This window comes from Vicugna pacos, chromosome 14, assembly GCF_048564905.1.
Source record: "Vicugna pacos chromosome 14, VicPac4, whole genome shotgun sequence".
NCBI classification, from domain to species: domain Eukaryota; kingdom Metazoa; phylum Chordata; class Mammalia; order Artiodactyla; family Camelidae; genus Vicugna; species Vicugna pacos.
The window spans coordinates 58323668-58341081 of NC_133000.1; the positions used below are offsets into that span (position 1 = coordinate 58323668).

General features: G+C 37.4%; 1 protein-coding gene across 1 annotated transcript in view; it reads left to right on the plus strand.

The window, feature by feature from the left end:
* LOC116283202 (uncharacterized) overlaps positions 1-10854 on the plus strand; it is a 37594-nt gene extending 26740 nt beyond the window's left edge. The window contains exon 3 of the mRNA XM_072976440.1: positions 10470-10854. Coding sequence (XP_072832541.1) covers positions 10470-10644 — 175 coding nt within the window. The 3' untranslated portion in view covers positions 10645-10854. The remainder of the gene's footprint in view (positions 1-10469) is intronic.
* Positions 10855-17414: the final 6560 nt, after the last annotated feature.

Sequence of the window (17414 nt, forward strand, 5' to 3'; positions counted from 1 at the left end):
TTCAAAAGCACTAAGCGACTTGATTCTGTTTTATACTGAACACAAAATGATGATTAGCAGATCATTATCAGTGTTTCATCAAATCACAAATACAGATCAAAGTGGAGATATTGGTTTCAGTTATGTAATTTATAACAACAAAATGTATACATACACATATGAAGCTCATTTAATATGTAAGTACACTGAAATATGTTTTAAATGGCCAATAGGCACATGAAAAAATGCTCAGAATCACTAGCAGAGAATTGCTAGAGAATTATCAGAGGAAATGCAAATCAAAACTACAATGAGGTATCACCTCACACTGGTCAGAATGGCCATCATTAAAAAGTCCACAAACAGTAAATGCTGGAGAGGGTATGGAGAAAATTGAACCCTCCTACAGTATTGGTGGGAATGTCAGTTGGTGCAGCCACTGTGGAAAACGGTATGGAGATTCCTCAAAAGACTAGGAATAGACTTACCATATGACCCAGGAATCCTGCTCCTCGGCATATATCCAGAAGGAACCCTACTTCAAAAAGACACCTGCACCCCAATGTTCATAGCAGCACTATTTACAATAGCGAAGACATGGAAACAGCCTAAATGTCCATCAACAGGTGACTGGATAAAGAAGATGTGGTATATTTATACAATGGAATACTACTCAGCCATAAAAACCGACAACATAACGCCATTTGCAGCAACATGGATGCTCCTAGAGAATGTCATTCTAAGTGAAGTAAGCCAGAAAGAGAAAGAAAAATACCATATGAGATCGCTCATACGTGGAATCTAAAGACTCATGGACAGAGAATACAGACTTGTGGTTACCAGGGGGGTAGAGGGTGCGAAGGGATAGACTGGGATTTCAAAATTGTAGAATAGATAAACAAGATTACACTGTATAGCACAGGGAAATATACACAAAATGTTATGATAAATCACAGAGAAAAAAATGTGACAATGAGTGTGTATATGTCCATGAATGACTGAAAAATTGTGCTGAACACTGGAATTTGACACAACATTGTAAAATGATTATAAATCAATAAAAAATGTTAAAAAAAAAACTGAAAATAGACTTACCCTATGATCCAGCAATCCCACTACTTGACATATATCCAGAGGGAACTCTAATTCAAAAATACACATGCACCGCAATGTTCATAGCAGCACTGTATACCATAGCCAAGACATGGAAGCAATCTAAATGTCCATCGACAGGTGACTGGATAAAGAAGTTTGTTATATTTATACAATGGAATACTCCTCAGCCATAACAAAGAATAAAATCATGCCATTTGCAGCAACATAGGTGAACTTGGAGATTGTCATACTAAGTGAAGTAAACCAGAAAGAGAAAGAAAAACACCATATCATATCACATGTATGTGGAATCTTAAAAAAAAACCAAAAGACAAGTAAACTTACAAAACAAAGAGACAGACTCATAGACATAGAAAACAAACTTATGGTTACCAGAGTGGGAAGGAGAGTGGGGAGGGATAAATTGGGAGTTCAGGATTTGTACATACTAACTACTATATATAAAATAGGTAAACAACAAGGTCCTACTGTATAGCACAGGGAACTATATTCAGTACCTTGTAATGGCCTATAATGAAAAAGAATATGAAAAGGAATATATATATGTATAAATGAATCATTATGCTGTACATCAGAAATTAACACAACATTGTAAATTATATGTCAAATATGTTTTAAAAGTACATAGTATTTATATACATAAAAAACCTTTAAAAATGCACACAAAAGCAGTCATTGTAAAAGTGATTTATTATTTATGGACAACTCATTGACTAAATTCAAACATACTTGTTTTAAAACTCAAGCTCTTATATGAAGCAAATCTTCATAAATAATTTCATAATGTGTTTACTTCATGAATAAATAAATAGGTTATTCTGATTGGATTTTAAACACATATCAAGACTCAGAGAAGTTTCAATTTAGAACCTTTATGTAGGGGAAAGTATTTTGTGAATCATTTAGTAAAAATATTCAAATAACTAAAAATCAATGCCTTCACTCTCAGAAATAAATGAACTTAATTGCTAACACTAGCTTGATGCCTTTGAAAATATTTTGGAAAAGTAAAGATAATAATAATAATAATTCCATCACTTCAAGTTAGTAACACCATTGAGCAAACCAATAAAACTTAGAACACATTTTACAGAGAGGTGTGTCGTAGAATGACTGGTGTTATTAATAAGGGTAACTTCACTCCCTAACTGAGCTGCTAGCTTCACATTCACCAGAGTTAGACAGATGCAGGACGCCAATGAGTCTTATCGCTAGAATTAAATAATGTTCAGTAGCAATTATGTTACTAAAAGAAGCTTTTCTATGTCTAACCTTTCAGGAATGTTTCATTTGCCCAAAACAATTGAATAATACACTTTACAATTATCTTTGAGGTAAGAAAATAATTGTCAGTATAACATTGAATAGTATTTTAGGTTTCTTTGATTTTTTTTGGTGCATATCAGTAAATGGCCAATTTGTAGACAGGAATTCTCAAAAATTCTAATTACGTTTATTGGCTAATAGATAAAACAATAAGGAAGTCAGATTATTCTACAAAATGCAATGCACCATTTTCACTGACTGTGTAGGACACATCTTTCTGAAGGACAGTGCATGTAGATTTGGAGACAGTGTATTTATAATAAGAGTTTTCTATCACTCAATGTCTTAGATTACCATCTGCTTACAAGTGTGGTTATGGACCAAAATGCTGGATGAAGTCAAGCTTCAACCCCGTTTAATGCTTGGAGTTTCACTCAGATCGAATGTGCTTGGTAAGCTGGGACACCATACATGCTTTTGATGGACTACAGCTGAGTAATGAAACTTCGGTTCTCCATAAACCCACTCCAGTTGTTCGGAGTGCAGTGGAGAGCCTTACCATGACCATGTAGAGCAAGGCTGTGCAGGAAAAAAAGCCCCTCGATGTCCCATTAACCCCATGCTTTCCCACAGAAAGCGATCTGTTCAGGCCACATTTGTAGGTGTTTTTCTTTTCTATTGCTGTGCAACAGATTCACACAAATTTAGCAGTTTATAACAACACCCATTTGTTAGCTCACAGTTCTGTAGGTCAGAATTCAGCACAGCGTGCCTGAGTTCTGCTCTGGCTAAAATCAGAATGTCAGCCAGCCACGTTCTCATGTGGAGTTAGGGTCCTTTTCCTAGCTCGTTCTTGTTATTGGCAGAATACATTTCTTCGCTGTTGTAAAATTACAAAATTGAGATTTCTGTTTCCTTGCTGGCTGTCAGTTGGGAACAGCTCTAAACTCTTGGAGGCTGGTCCCAGTCCCCGCCATCTCAGCAGTGAAGAACTGCCCTTCGAATCTTTCCAACTTCCTCTTCCATGAGCAGTCGGAGAAACTTTGCTGTGATTAAGGCAGGCCCTCTGAGATAATCTGTCTCAAGGTTACTAGTGGCATCTAACATAACCCAATCACAGCTGAATGTGAGTTCAGTTCACATTCTTGGGGGTTGGGCAGGGTGTGTACACTAGGGACAGGGACTTTTGGGGGATGTCTTAGAATGCTGCCTGCCTTTGAGGCTTTTGTCACTTTCACTCTCAGCTTTACAGGTTTCTTTGCCTTCTGTCTACACCCAAGCCTTTTTTTCCTTTATTTTTTTTCCCAAAAGAAACTCAGAAATACTGAAGTTGTCACTAAATTAGCCTACCTGTAATAAAATATACATGAAAGAAGTATATTCCGAGGCTTGCAAACATGTTTCAAGGTGACACCAAATAAGCTTAGATGTTATTTGTCATTCTTACTGCAAATGCCTAATGTAACTTCAACTAAACCATCACTTTATGGTGAAGCACTTTTGTGACGCTAGTGTCTGACAGTATAGTTACAATAATGAAGACATTGTATTAATAGAATTTCTTTCTAACTAATGTCAAGTCTACTGTTTAAGCAAGTAATAGGTTTATTTTAACAGTAATATTTATAGTGTTTTTTTCCTACAAGAATATATTTTTTTAGGATCTAGAAGATTAGTAGGCAAATAGTGAAAAGTTAAAGTAATTTTTGATGATTTTGTCATGTCCACCTGTCCTGAAATGCCTTATCTCCCCCTCCATGTCTGATTATTAATTGGATTCTTACAGTAGCTAATTCTCTGCCAAAAGCTTTGATTTATCAAAATATAGATGAAAAGGTACTTACTAAGAACAAAAATATCTGATTTGGAGGTGCTTACTAAAACAGTAAAATTTATTACTAAATATCAAATGGCTGATTTCAAGTCAGGGTGAAGACCAATGACAGAAAATAAAATATACAATGGTGTAGTGTAGTGATAAGAATAGGAAAGAGACATTGGATAAGCTACTTAATTAACTTATCTGAGTCTCAAGTTATTCACTATAAAAGCAGTGTGGTCCTCCAACTTTACTGAGTTGTGAGAATTGAATGATGTCTCAAATGTATAGCCTATAATAAATTTCAAGAAATACTCCCCTTCTCTGAAAGGAATAATAAACTTTAAAATGGGAGAAATACAGTTTAGATAGAGAACACTATAGATTTAATTTGATTTGTAAAAATTTGTAGACTCAGCTGCTGTAATTCTGGTAGAATAAGTGTGGCTTAAATAATACTACCGTACTTTCAAGTATTTGAAACAAAGGACATTTGATAGTGGGGTTGGTTAGATGATGGAATGGTTTAGAGAAGTCAAAAGGATGACATGTCAACCCAGAGACGAGCAAAACAGAGAGTACCATCTCCATACACCGGAAGGTCAAAGGGAGGATGACGTGTTCCTGGAACTCGAGGGATGGGATTATGAAGAAAATCAGCCAAAGATGTCACCCAAGGCAGAGAGAAAAATACCCTGGTTTCTTCCTTCTCCAAAAAGACAGGTTACTTGGGAGCAGGAGAAATAGCCAATGGGGTTTGAGAAGCCCCAAAAGGCAATGGGTGTATCTGAGGACAAACAGACCCTGGACCAGGGTTCTGATTGATAGAACTAGGAGAAATGTAATTGACCAGCGACTCAGATTTTATGTGATTCAAGACAGTCCTGGATCTTGAAAATACAGTGATGATTAATTCTCTTAATGGTGTTTTCTCAGAGCTTCAGAACCATTGCTGACAACAAAAAAGAGAGAGCTGTCAAAGATAGAGACTTACTCTCTAAGCCTTTCTCAGACAAGAACACAGCTGGAGGCTGCAAGATTGGAGCCTGAGGAACAATAATCAGGAATGTGGGTCTTGCTGTTTCTGGCCACACAGGATAGTATAAGGCATCACTCTTTGCTGTCTCACTTTCACTCTTTTTCCAGACATGGGAATTCTGCCTGTCTTCACCGTGATATTTGGTATTTTGGGATGCAGAAGAGTGTGTTTTTAAAAGGTGATGATATGTATCCTGTCCTTCATGCCCTTATTATGGTGCTGTTTTGACACGTCTGTTGAGATGTGTAGAGGGTCTGTGTCTTCTCTCTGTGAATCTGGGAGAGCCTGTGACCATGGAAGAAGAATTGACACTATGACTTTTGAGGCTGCCTCCTAAAAGGGGTACAGCTTCTGCCTGGTCCTGCTGGGACGCTCGCCCTGAGAACCAAACCACCGTACTTTGAGCAACACATTGACGCTAATATGAAGAATCCCTGTGTTGGAATGCCAGCCACCATCTCAGCTGGAAGTTAGTATCAAGTGAATTTGAGAAGCTGCATCTTCAGATGATGCCTGCGATTAGCCTTCAAGCTGTTTCAGCTAACTCCAAGAGGTGCAGGGATGACATGCCCCACCAAGCCCTTGTTAAATTGCAGATCAAAATAAATGTCATTGTTTTAAGCCACTAAGTTTTGGAACGGTTTGTGACTCAACAGTAGATAACCAGGACATAGGGTGATTAAACTTATAATTCAGTTAAATGTTGCCAGACATAATAAATCACATTGGACTAAGAAAAACATGCTTCTCAAGAGATCCTGGACATACCATTTGACTTAGTGGCTCGATTTGATTTTGTGTTCTCTGCCTCTAGGGAAGTGTAAGTGCATTTTCAGTTATAAGTGGGATAATTGTACTTGGGAATTATCTGTGCATGTCTAAAATGATGTTATATTGGAACTTTCCTGTCTCCATTTTGACAAAGTTACCAGTTATCAATATCAAGATTACCTAAATGAGAGGGGGACAGACCCCCAACTTCGAACTGATTTATTCCACATGGAGTGACTGTAATGAGGTACTTGCTATTCTAGGTGCTGGAGAAGGAACAGTGAACAAAGCAGTTAAAACTGTCTGCCTGCATGAAGCTTCCATATGCAGAATTAGAAAGGAAATGGCTCTAAAGACCTGTTCCTTAAGGAATACAAAAAGGAGTCTAGGTGTGGTAAAGAGGGATTTGGTTAAGAGACTTTCTTGGGAAGGGTTGATGTTATGTATGTTGATCAGGAGAGACCAGGTTATGTTCTGATAACAAATATGCACAGATGAGCCAGACATGAGATGTGTAGGATGTCGTGGGTCTTGTTCAGTAAGGGCCAGAAAATCTCAGCAGAAAGAGAATAAAGATGAACACATAAGGGTGTGAAAAGAATGGTAGAAGACCATCTAGGAGAGAGATTCATCTAACTGCCTGCATCAAGGGCACTGTGGAAGAGACAGAGTGTGTTAAGGAATCTCTGAAGAGAGAAAGGGTGGGGGCCAAGAGCAGAAGAGCACACCCCCGGTCTCCCCACTACCCTTCACCCCTATTTCCCCATGACATGTGTCCAGATTTCTCTGGAGGTCCCAGTTTAGGATAAAAGAATGTTTGGTGCTGAAGAAAATTTAAAATTTTGTTTAATATTTTGTGTTGGACATTCTAATTTTTAAATTGATGCTGTGCTTAGTTAGCACTAACAGTAGCTGAAGAACTTTTATTTTCTGTAAGTGACCACAAAAATCAGCCTGCCAAGGGTATTCTTTGAAGGTAAAAAAAGATTAGCTGAACTGAGTAAATTTTGAAGCCAAGATAAGAGACAAAACTTAATTGTTTTTGTGATCACAGTCCTTAATTCATGCTTGTTCAGTACACCCAGTTGGCATCTATAGGGTAATGGGTGTTTTTCCCAGGTAGGCAATGGATAGTTCTCCACTTTTCCTACTCTGTTCCTGGTAAGAGAACTCCATTTCCCTGTGAAGAGTGAGTGAGATGGGGTTCACTCCACCTATCTCCAGTAATGAAAGTGGACATCTGACTCAGTAGGAATGATGGGTCACTGGATCAGCATTTGACCCCAAAGTCCATGAGATGCTACTTCCATAGCTATAGTGGAAGAGCTGCATCCTTCTGTTGGGGTTGCTAAGCAGGGGGTAGCCATTTTTCCCACAATGTAGAAATAAAGCGAGAAAAAGAGATACTGCAAGCCTGTATCATTTTAGTCCCAGACCCATGAGGATTTACCATGGAAAAAATCTTACTCACATAAGCCAACGAAATTTATGTTTTTACTTAAGCTAGTTTGAGTTGTCACTTGCAACAAAAAGAGTTTTGACCAGTATTATAAAGAATTATATCTTCCTCTCACTTTTTCAAAAGTTGGAAGTGAATTAAAAATATCATCAAATAAAGTACATTCCAGAAGACAGCTGTTGTTGCTTGGCCTGAATGCAAACCCGACACAGTAGAGTGGTTTTTGACCTGACTCTCTTTGGCAAGTTAGGGATCCTTACGACTATGCAGAAGACATCTTCAGACGTGGTTTGCAGTGCTTACAGGTGCCCACAGATTCCCATCAGGAGTGCAATTTTCAGGGCTCTTGTTATTTTCATTCATAGTCTGAAGAATTTTCTCTGATGCTAGACCATCCACACAAATGTCTGCTTTCAGTTTCCCTTTCTAGAGTGGCAACTTGTGCCTAAAGATAGATGAATTTTCCTAAGTATCTACACTATCACCTGAAGGCCTCCAGTCTCAGGATTTACCTTATTCATGTGGTTGAAAATACCTGTCAAATGACCCAACCTACGAATCAACTCTTCCTTGTCAAACTGACCCAGAATTTGGATTGTTTTTCTCACCTAATAGTAAACTTCTGCAAGAGCTTTATTTAAATCCGTGAAGACTTGTCTTTTGGAAAGTCAGCACTTACATGGTACATTTCTTGTTATGACAAAACCTCTTGAAAGGTAGCAATTCAAGGCCCCATTTTAGTTGTCGACTGATACTGTGCCAACTGGAAAGCTGTGATCTTGCGTCCCACTGACGTGTAGCCACTTCCTTCTTCACTCACCTACAAAACCAGACAAGTTCCAACTCCACAGGGGCCAGTCTGTGCTTGGAGTAGCAGGACATTTCTTCTGGTTCACATTTTCTTTGGCAAAGTCATGTCTTGAAGGTACTGATACTGCCAAACTTGTCATTCTTTTTTGATGGTATCAGCGGGAACACCATGGACAAAAACTAAGAGCTGACTACACTGACATTTAATTGTTTCATCCCATTGTAAGCTGAAGGGGAAAATAACAATACTAACATGAATTTAATTTATGCAAATATTCTTAGAATTTGTTGTGATGATGCTTAAGTACACAAACACACAAATTGACTGAATTTGACTAAACCGTTTTAATAACGTTTAATCTGATAACTGGATATAGGCTGACAGTGATTTTAAATCAGTTACTTTGAAAGACAGTGTATATATATATATATGTTTCTTTTAGCCTCTATCAGCAGGAATTCTTTATTTTCATGTAAATATAAGAGGATGTTCAGTTTGTTTGAACTATAAGGCAAATCTCCTGAGATACGAAACTGGTAAACATGTACTCTCATTTTGGAACTATTGTTAATTATACTTAGGTAAATATTAAATTGTCAAACTTTTAGAACAAATATTATTCTTGAATATGAGCCATGCTTTTGAGTTTATGAATAGTTGTGTTCAGTCAGCGGTCATACCTATAATAGTACATATCTTTGCTATTGACTATAGAATGGTAAATATCTTTAATTCCTTCTTAATGATTGAGTGTTGTTCCTGTTACTTATATGTTTAAAGCATAATGTTTAACAAAATTGGTCTTGTAACAGCATCAGCATATACATAGGACCTGGGTGATAAATAAATAAATAATGACCTCTGAGGATCGCATTTATTGTTTAATAATAATAATAATAATAATAATATCTCTTCAGAATCACTTTCTCAAATTTTGTCTTAAGTGTCATGTTCTCAAATTTACACCAGGTCATTACAAAAAATAGCTGCTTGAAAACTTGCTTTTGCATTTGTTATATTAAACATTTCATTAATATATTGTCTTTCCTGCAACTTAATGTACCAGTTGAGACAAGACTTCCTTGAACGCATTGGCACTCTTTACAAAGTGTAACACTCATGCTTATTCCGTAATTTTCACTCCGTGTCGTATGTGTCAGCCTTGCCTCCACAACTAGTCTATAATTTCCATCAAGGTAGAAATCATGTCTTCACCTTTCCTCTATAACTCTAGACAGCCTGGTTCTCTATTCTACTGGTAACATATACTTTCATACTTTATTGTTTTTCCACTTGAGATTGTATTGATGATAACATGTTATATATTACAAACTTTCCTAAATATTCGTTACTCATAAACATTGAGAGTTGTTTTTATGAGTAATTCTAATGTAAAATTACACCATAAATGAAACATTTTTAAATGAGAGATTTCAAGTAGATTTAAAACATAAATTCAAAATATTCAAAATAAAATTTTGAGATGGTGTCAAGTTTTAAACATGTAAGTGCATTTGAATATAGACCTTTACCAACAAACTGATAGTTCTAGGAAACATTCTGAGAAATTTACTTGTCATAAATAGGTCAGGTCAGAACTTGAAAACCTAAAATGTTAAATTTCTAAGAAGGCTGATCGAGTCCACAAAGGGAAACAGAAGATTGTACAATAGTCTTAAAATTGCAGAAACTCTCTTTAGATATTAGAATTATTCAGTTTGCCTAACAATATGTATGGTCTCAAAATAAAGACTGCCTATGTCTCCAAACACAGTATTTGTGTCTCTTTCCCCAAATGGCTTGTGACGCCAGGCCTCATCTCCTTGCGGTCCTCTTCTAACGCCATCACCAGTGCTGTGGTTCATTCTGATGTTCTCTAAGCAAGTGGCGCGTTCCTTTCAGATGCCACCAGATCTCCAAGGTTCATTTTGTTAGCAGAAAATAAGGTTAGTGTTTGGCAACAGTTCATATGTGGATGATGCTGAAGAGTTTCAGAGTGATCTTTGGCCACAGCCGTCACAGACAGGACCCACGGCCTGGCCTTCTTTGTAGAGGATTCCCCAGAGTTATGGGGATGTCCTTGCTGGACTTAACAAACACCCAAGAAAGACAAACTGGTTGGACTGAATTCTGTCCTTGGCCCTGTTACCCAGGATTGGGCATTTGAAGATTTAATTTGCTAAGTTGGTTGTTTTGCCTTTATTTCCAGTCCCAGGCAAAAGACATGGACTTCCTTATTTGTCATGCCAAGCAAGCCTGAAAAATTTACCACCAAACCAGCCAGGGGACTCTGGGACTCTAGCGGGAGCCAAGACGGTCCGTCAGGCCTCAGCTGCCGTATAGCGAGGCCATCTGGTCCTGAGCGAAGCACCCACCAGCATTAGCGGAATCATAAAAGTTGTAACTGTCATTAGCAATACCACTGCACAGAAAGGGCTCTGCAGAGCCATATACCACGGTTACTGATACATTTTAAAAAGTCACGAAAAATTTATAAGCATCTGTTTTTAAAAAATATGTATAATCTCTGTTATGTGAAAGATTTGTTGTTATTTTCTGATTTCTACCAATTAAAATTTTCAAACAGCATAACTGCATGTGACTCATTAGTATTTACTTGGCATTGTTTAGTCTGTACACAGTTTTCCATATCCTTATCAGTATTCTATTTTCATGAAACTTTCCATCTCTTTTCCAAATAGAATTTACTGAAATGTGAGCCAATATATTTTCCCTGGATGGACAAACCACATTAATTTAAAATAGAAATCATATGTACTGTCTATATATTACTTCTAACGTTTTTCCCTTCAGAGAATTGTGTTTCTAACGGATGTTATTTCCTGGTCTGTGCAGGACTGAATTAGCTGGGTGTTGCCACTTTTGAACAGTTGGTGGCTCCAGTGCTTTGCAACTGTCTTGTAAGTGTGGCACCAAAGTAAGCTAGCTCTCTGTTCAGTGTTGGATGTAGAATTCAAAAACAAGAATGCATTTGAGTGAAAATGGTGCATTTAACCAGAAACTAAAAATTATATCAGATACGAGTTCAGAAGGAAAGTTTTAAAAGCAACACGTGATTCAAACTGTCATATAGCATGAATACATTTTAGTCTATTCACTAAGTGCACTTAAAGGATCAAAACTGTTCCACTAGAAATACAATGTAAGTCAGTCACGTATGGTAGTTTAAAACTTTCCTGATAGCCACATTTTAAAAAGAATAAAAAGAAATGAGTGACATTAATATTCATAATGTTTTATTTAACCCAATATATCCAAGATGTTATAATTTCAACATGTAATTGATAGAAAAAATTACTAATGAGAAGCTTGGCATGCTTTTGTTTTCTTCAGCAACATCCAGTATGTATTTTATACCTGCAGCATCTCTCAGTTTGGACGAGCCACACCTCAAGTGCTCGATAGCTGCATGTGGCCAGTGCCTACCCTATGGGTGAGCTTGGGTCTAACGTAAGTCTATGAGTATTGGATGGAAATTAATTTTCACAAATGAAAGTGTAAAGGAAATCTAATTTTTGCACTAATTTTGGTTCTAAGGTTGAAGCTCTTTCCCTACAGAAAATCATCGAGAGACTTTGCTCTCAATTTTACTGAGATGAGAAGAAACGTGGCTTACCTAGCAGCACCTGAGCTTGTGTTACTGGTGTTTCTAGGAATTTGCATCACTAAAAGATTTTTGGGTTTCTCATAGCCACTGGGCCCTTCATATTTTAGACAGAGTGTAAAATTTCCCCCGTGCTTGACTTTGATTTCTGGTTCTCCCCCCACATTTCCAGCATTTAGCTCACCACACTCGTGCACGGCGTTTACGCTGTCTGCTCAGACTCGGCTGTTGTGTCGCCGCTTATAGGTTGCTGTGATCGTCTAGATTATAAAGAGCATAGCCTCTCGAATCAGACCAGCGGGCTTGAGTCCTGGCTTCACCACTAATTGGTCTTGTGCTCTTGGACCAATTATATACCCCTTGTGCTTCAGTTGACATCTAAATGCGGGAAATTACAATGCCTGGCTCGTGAGTTGTGGTGAAGATTAAATAAGGTATGTTAGCGCCAGGTATCTAACACAGAATACACATCAAGTTGCACATGTCTTAGTTCAATGTTTAGACCTTGTAAAATGTACCAGTGTCCTCTCTTACCAATTCCATAGTATTTAACAAGATAAAAATAGCTTGATACTAGACCTTGATCTTTTTATTGTGGAGTGAGGAGTTTCTTTGGAAGGTGTTTTCTTATTTACACAGATAACTTAGTAAAATACAGTCTAGGTTCAGAGACTGAGGTGCATGGCTCTGGGCAGCATTTTGGAAAGTATGGTTTCTAACGAAATACATGATTTTCTCATTTCTCCCCTCTGCTGTTTATTCTGTATTATATAGGATCTATTCCATTGCTAAGGAAGGCAAAAATTTAACTTTTCAAATGTAATTGGTCTGTACATCTATACAACATGTCAGCTAGGTGATTACGGTGTGCTAAGTATTATTGTTATGTTGGGATTACTTCGAGAAAATAAAGGATTAAAAAATGTGGGAACAGTAAATTGGTTTTGGGCCTTGGTGAATACACTTGACTTGCTACTTAAACACAGAGAAATTGAACATGCTTTCCAAGCTAGTCAAGAAAGTTTATTACTTCCTCAATTGTAAGTTGAGGTTTTACATAAAACAATCTAGAACATCTGGAAAAACAAGTCATCTGTACCATCTGCTATAGTTTAATTCAGGAATAATGACCTAGAGAGGAAAAGGAAACAAAAACTGATAACAACTCCAAAACAACTACTAGAAAAATATTTGTGTAGTGATAGTATCTTGGATTTTTCAGTTGATGAACATTTACCATCTGTGGCCACAACGGTTAGATCTGTTTCTGGGCAGTAAAAATCTGGGCTAAGTCAAGAGCTGGAAACATACTATGAAGGATATCATGTAGAATAACTTAAGATGAAATTGTACAGTAAGACTATGCTGTATGTTTTAATTCTTTATCCTTTAAATATTCATGAATAGATTATATCTCTACATTCAACAAATACTTACCATGTGCCTGCAGTGTGAAGACACCTGAGGTCTTTTAATAAGTTCATTTCCTTTTTATATGTTAGACTCTCTTTTGTATTTAACTACCATGTTTTCTGAAGGGGCCAACTTTGACATTGTAACTCTCAGAGGTCTCTACAGAATAGATAAGTTATGAGATAAATTGGATTAGGCTGAAGGTAGTAAGAATGATGAAGAGTATATCCCAGAAAATTTCTGAATGGAAAATTGAGGATCTAATGACTGACCGCATATGGATGTTAAAAGAAAAAGGAATATTCGTGACATAATACAATAGTATGACAGCAGTTCAGTCTGAAAGGTTGTGATGTGTGGTGATGAAACTGAGGCACTTGGATAAAATGTTTTTCTTTTTCCTTTTTCTTCATGATGGGAGTATTAGTATTTGGAGGGTCGAAGGCTGATGGATGCAGTTCTTGAAGAGGTTTCTAGGGAAGTGAAGCAGGCGGGCAGTTAAGAATGAACAGACACATTGTAAGCAGAAAACAGAGCCAAGACATTGTTTGATGGCAAACATTTTGTTATGAGCCATAAATGGTTGGCTACGGAGCTCCCCGAAACAGAACTCCATTGCCTGCCAGGGTAGAAAAATTCTGTGAGCACATTAAAAGTTTATTTGTTCCATGTTTTCTGCTTCTAATTAAAATTGCATGTTAAGAAGAAAAGTTTTAGCTTTAACTGTAAATGTATAGATGTTTTTGCTGTGCAGACACTGCTAGGGTTTTTATTTTGAGTCTTACAGATTGATGAATCTGAAAGATGAATAAGAGTAAACATATTAAAATGATTTTCCTTTGATGACAGTTAAAATTATTAGATACAATATTTTATCCAAAGTATCAATAATTGTGAGAATCAGAAATGTAACCTAAAGGAAGCCCTAGAGTCCAGTGGCCGGAGTTGACTGCAGGTCCCCATGCTTCAGTAAAAATTAACCAAAACCGGAAACGACCTCAGCTGTTCATGTTTCTACTTCTGTTTTACTTCGTTTCTTTATGTGTGTGTGTGTTTCTTTCTTAAATGATTCCTTGATTAGAGTAGCTCAGATTTCCAATGCATGTTACAGGACCTTAAAACAAAATATTAATTGTGAAACTTTCTGATTATCTGAGAATACTAATATTCTAAGCCAGCCTCATTCCCTCCTCTGCTAATTGCTTTGAGACTTTAAAAATGAAGTATTCATTGAGTCTGTGGAGGACTTCACTCTAGTGGAGGTGTTAAATAAAAACACAGGACCCGTAACACCCAATAACGAGGCGATGCCTCAGAAGAGGAGGCAACGAGGTCATATGAGAATTGAGGAGGGAATCATGGCTTCCATAGAGGAAAACATGGCTTCATGAACGATGAGTATAATTTGGGACACGTTTAGGAATGGGGAATAAAAGTCTAGGAATGAATAGCTTAGTCATAGGCACAAAGATGGGAAAAGAAGTGATGCAGTTTGGCCTGAATGAAGTAGATGCAGAAGGGAACAGTAGACAACAACTTGGAAGAGGCAGGTTGGGGCTCAGCTCAAAGAGGACCTGGAGTGGCAAACTATGTAATGGACAGTGGTGTGTCGTCGAGGCATGTGATGAGCAGAGTGACAGTGGTAGTGTCAAGGTTAAGAGCACAGGCAGATCCTGTTCTGCTGCTCACTGGCTTTGTGACCTCATCAAGTTACTTAACCTCTCTGAGCCCTGATTTCTTTCACCTGTAGAACAGGGATTATAATTGTACCTACAGGCTGTAACGTGGATTAATGAAATAATGAGTGGTAAACACTGACCACAGACCCTGGCATATAGTAAGTGGTTAAAAATGCTACTAGTAATATTAGTAATGCTAATGAATATAATAAGATAGCCTTGGCTTCTGCATTAAGTGAAACTGTTTTAAATCCAGAGTTTCCCAAATCATGAGGCAAAACTACCCACAACCTTTCTGTTGCAGAGCTAGACTTAATTTCTGTGCCATTACTAAGATTATCTATTTTAATTTAAACATATTTTTGTCTGTCTTTATGTTTTTGTAGAATAGTGAATTGTATGTACAGTTTTTCAAGTCTACTTTAATAGAATAAGTGTCTTAATTCATTTAAGCATTATAATTTTTTGCTTATTGTTTTTCAAGAGGCTTTCTTTAAACCCAACAACATTTAAAAAATTTCTAGAATTTCATAGTTGGAAGAAATATAACAGGCCAGTTAGCTCAGTCCCTCTAGGGAAACTAGAGGCTCTGACTGGCTTAAGGTAACAGAATATTAACGGTGAAGGGAAATTTTGATTAGATCCAGTGGTTGATGAGTCTCCCTCCTCGTCTTGCTTTTTTTTCCTAAAGTAAGGTGATTAAAACAATTTCTTTCTAAGAAACTTAATACAGAAAATACTGCAAAGAAACTTATGAGGATTCTCTGGTCAAGTAATAGTAAGGTAACAGGGACATTTTCTTTTACTTACAGCATCATCCAAATTAGCGTACAAACAGCACAAACATGTCAGTAACACATTCTTTGGTCCCTTTGGCTCTTTTTAAATAGTTACTGAGATTCACTGTTCATATTTTCACCATTGGCTGTTCAGACTGACTTGGCTTTGCCATCTCTCTCTGACTCCCCATGAGACAAGTTCCCAGAGGGAAGAGGTGTGCTGAGGCCAAGTGGGCAGGAGCAAAGGGCGTGGGAAGCAGAGAAGCCACAAGGGAGAGAGGTGGAAAGAGCAGGTGAGCACATTTTGAGTAAGGTGCAGGGTCTGGTAGGCTTCTGCTCAGTTCCTTAACCCCATTGACTCAGGCTCCTAAACTAGCACTCAGGCACATTCATTAATTTGGGCATAAAGATCCATATTTAATAAAAATTTACTGAGCAGCAAAATGAACAGTCATATTCCCATTAAATATATGAAAATCTCAGAAAAGAAATCTGAAAATTTCTTGCAATGGGAGTGTTAGGCAAGTGCCAGCCTTCCTTTTAGAGCACTTTGGTTCCACTTTCAGTTTTCTTCCTTTCCTTCCTTTAATGTGGGGGAATCCCTTTTTTTAAGACAGTGTGGATTTTATTTGTATAAAATGCTTATTTTCAGATTACAACTGTAAATTTGGAAAATACTTGATTCTATAAAAAAATAAAATAATAAACCAGAAATAAGCAGTTAGCATATTTTTATCATCCTGTTTTCTATGCAGTTTTTACTGCAGCTGCAATCACATTCTGTCTACATTTTAAATCTTAGTTTTCTTATCCAACATTCCTCATGCTATTTGAAACTTTTAAAATATAATTCTTACTGACTACATTACATTCATGATGTGATATATGGATTTTTTTTTTTATTAGTGCTCGGAGTGGGTGAGAATAAGAGCATGAGTCTACCTTTCTAAACACTATGGATCTCAATGTAGATGCATAGATATCCCCTTAGATACAATGACTTATCCTAAGGAGATACTTGTACTTTCTTTTAAAATTCCTATTTGATTAAATTGCACTTGGAAATATTCAGAAGGACACGTGTGGAGCAGTTGCACAAGACGCGCAGCTTGCTCCTGAGCCGTCGGCTTTGTGAAGCCATTGTGGCCTTTCTGTGTGCGCTGTGGTCAGGACGCCCCCAACCCTTTGTGGTCCTTATTTGTTTATGTGCTTTTCTATCCTCTTGAATTGCACATTTTTTGAGGGAAGAGATGGCACGTGACTCAGATCTGCATCTCTAGTTCTGTACTTGGAACAGAGCATAGCACGTAGGAGCTTTGACGTTGGAATGAATCAGTGAAATGATTCACGGCATACAGAGTATCAGTAAAGAAGCCGGGGGGGTTTGGTCTGAATGAGTGGTTTAGGTAATGCTTTCTGGATTTTGAGGGAACATTCACTGTGTTAAATGTGTTGACAGGCTGATATTGGAGATCTAGTATGATGGTTTCTCCAGTTTTTCTCCAGGTAACATCTGAGAAGTGAGAACAAGGAATAGAGAATGCTAGGAATGTGTTCCGAGTTCTGAAGTCTGTAAACTTTTTTTTTTTTCCTGAGAGAGGCATATACCAGTTAGTGAAAGCCAGGCATGACTGAAAAACATACGTTGCTTTATGACT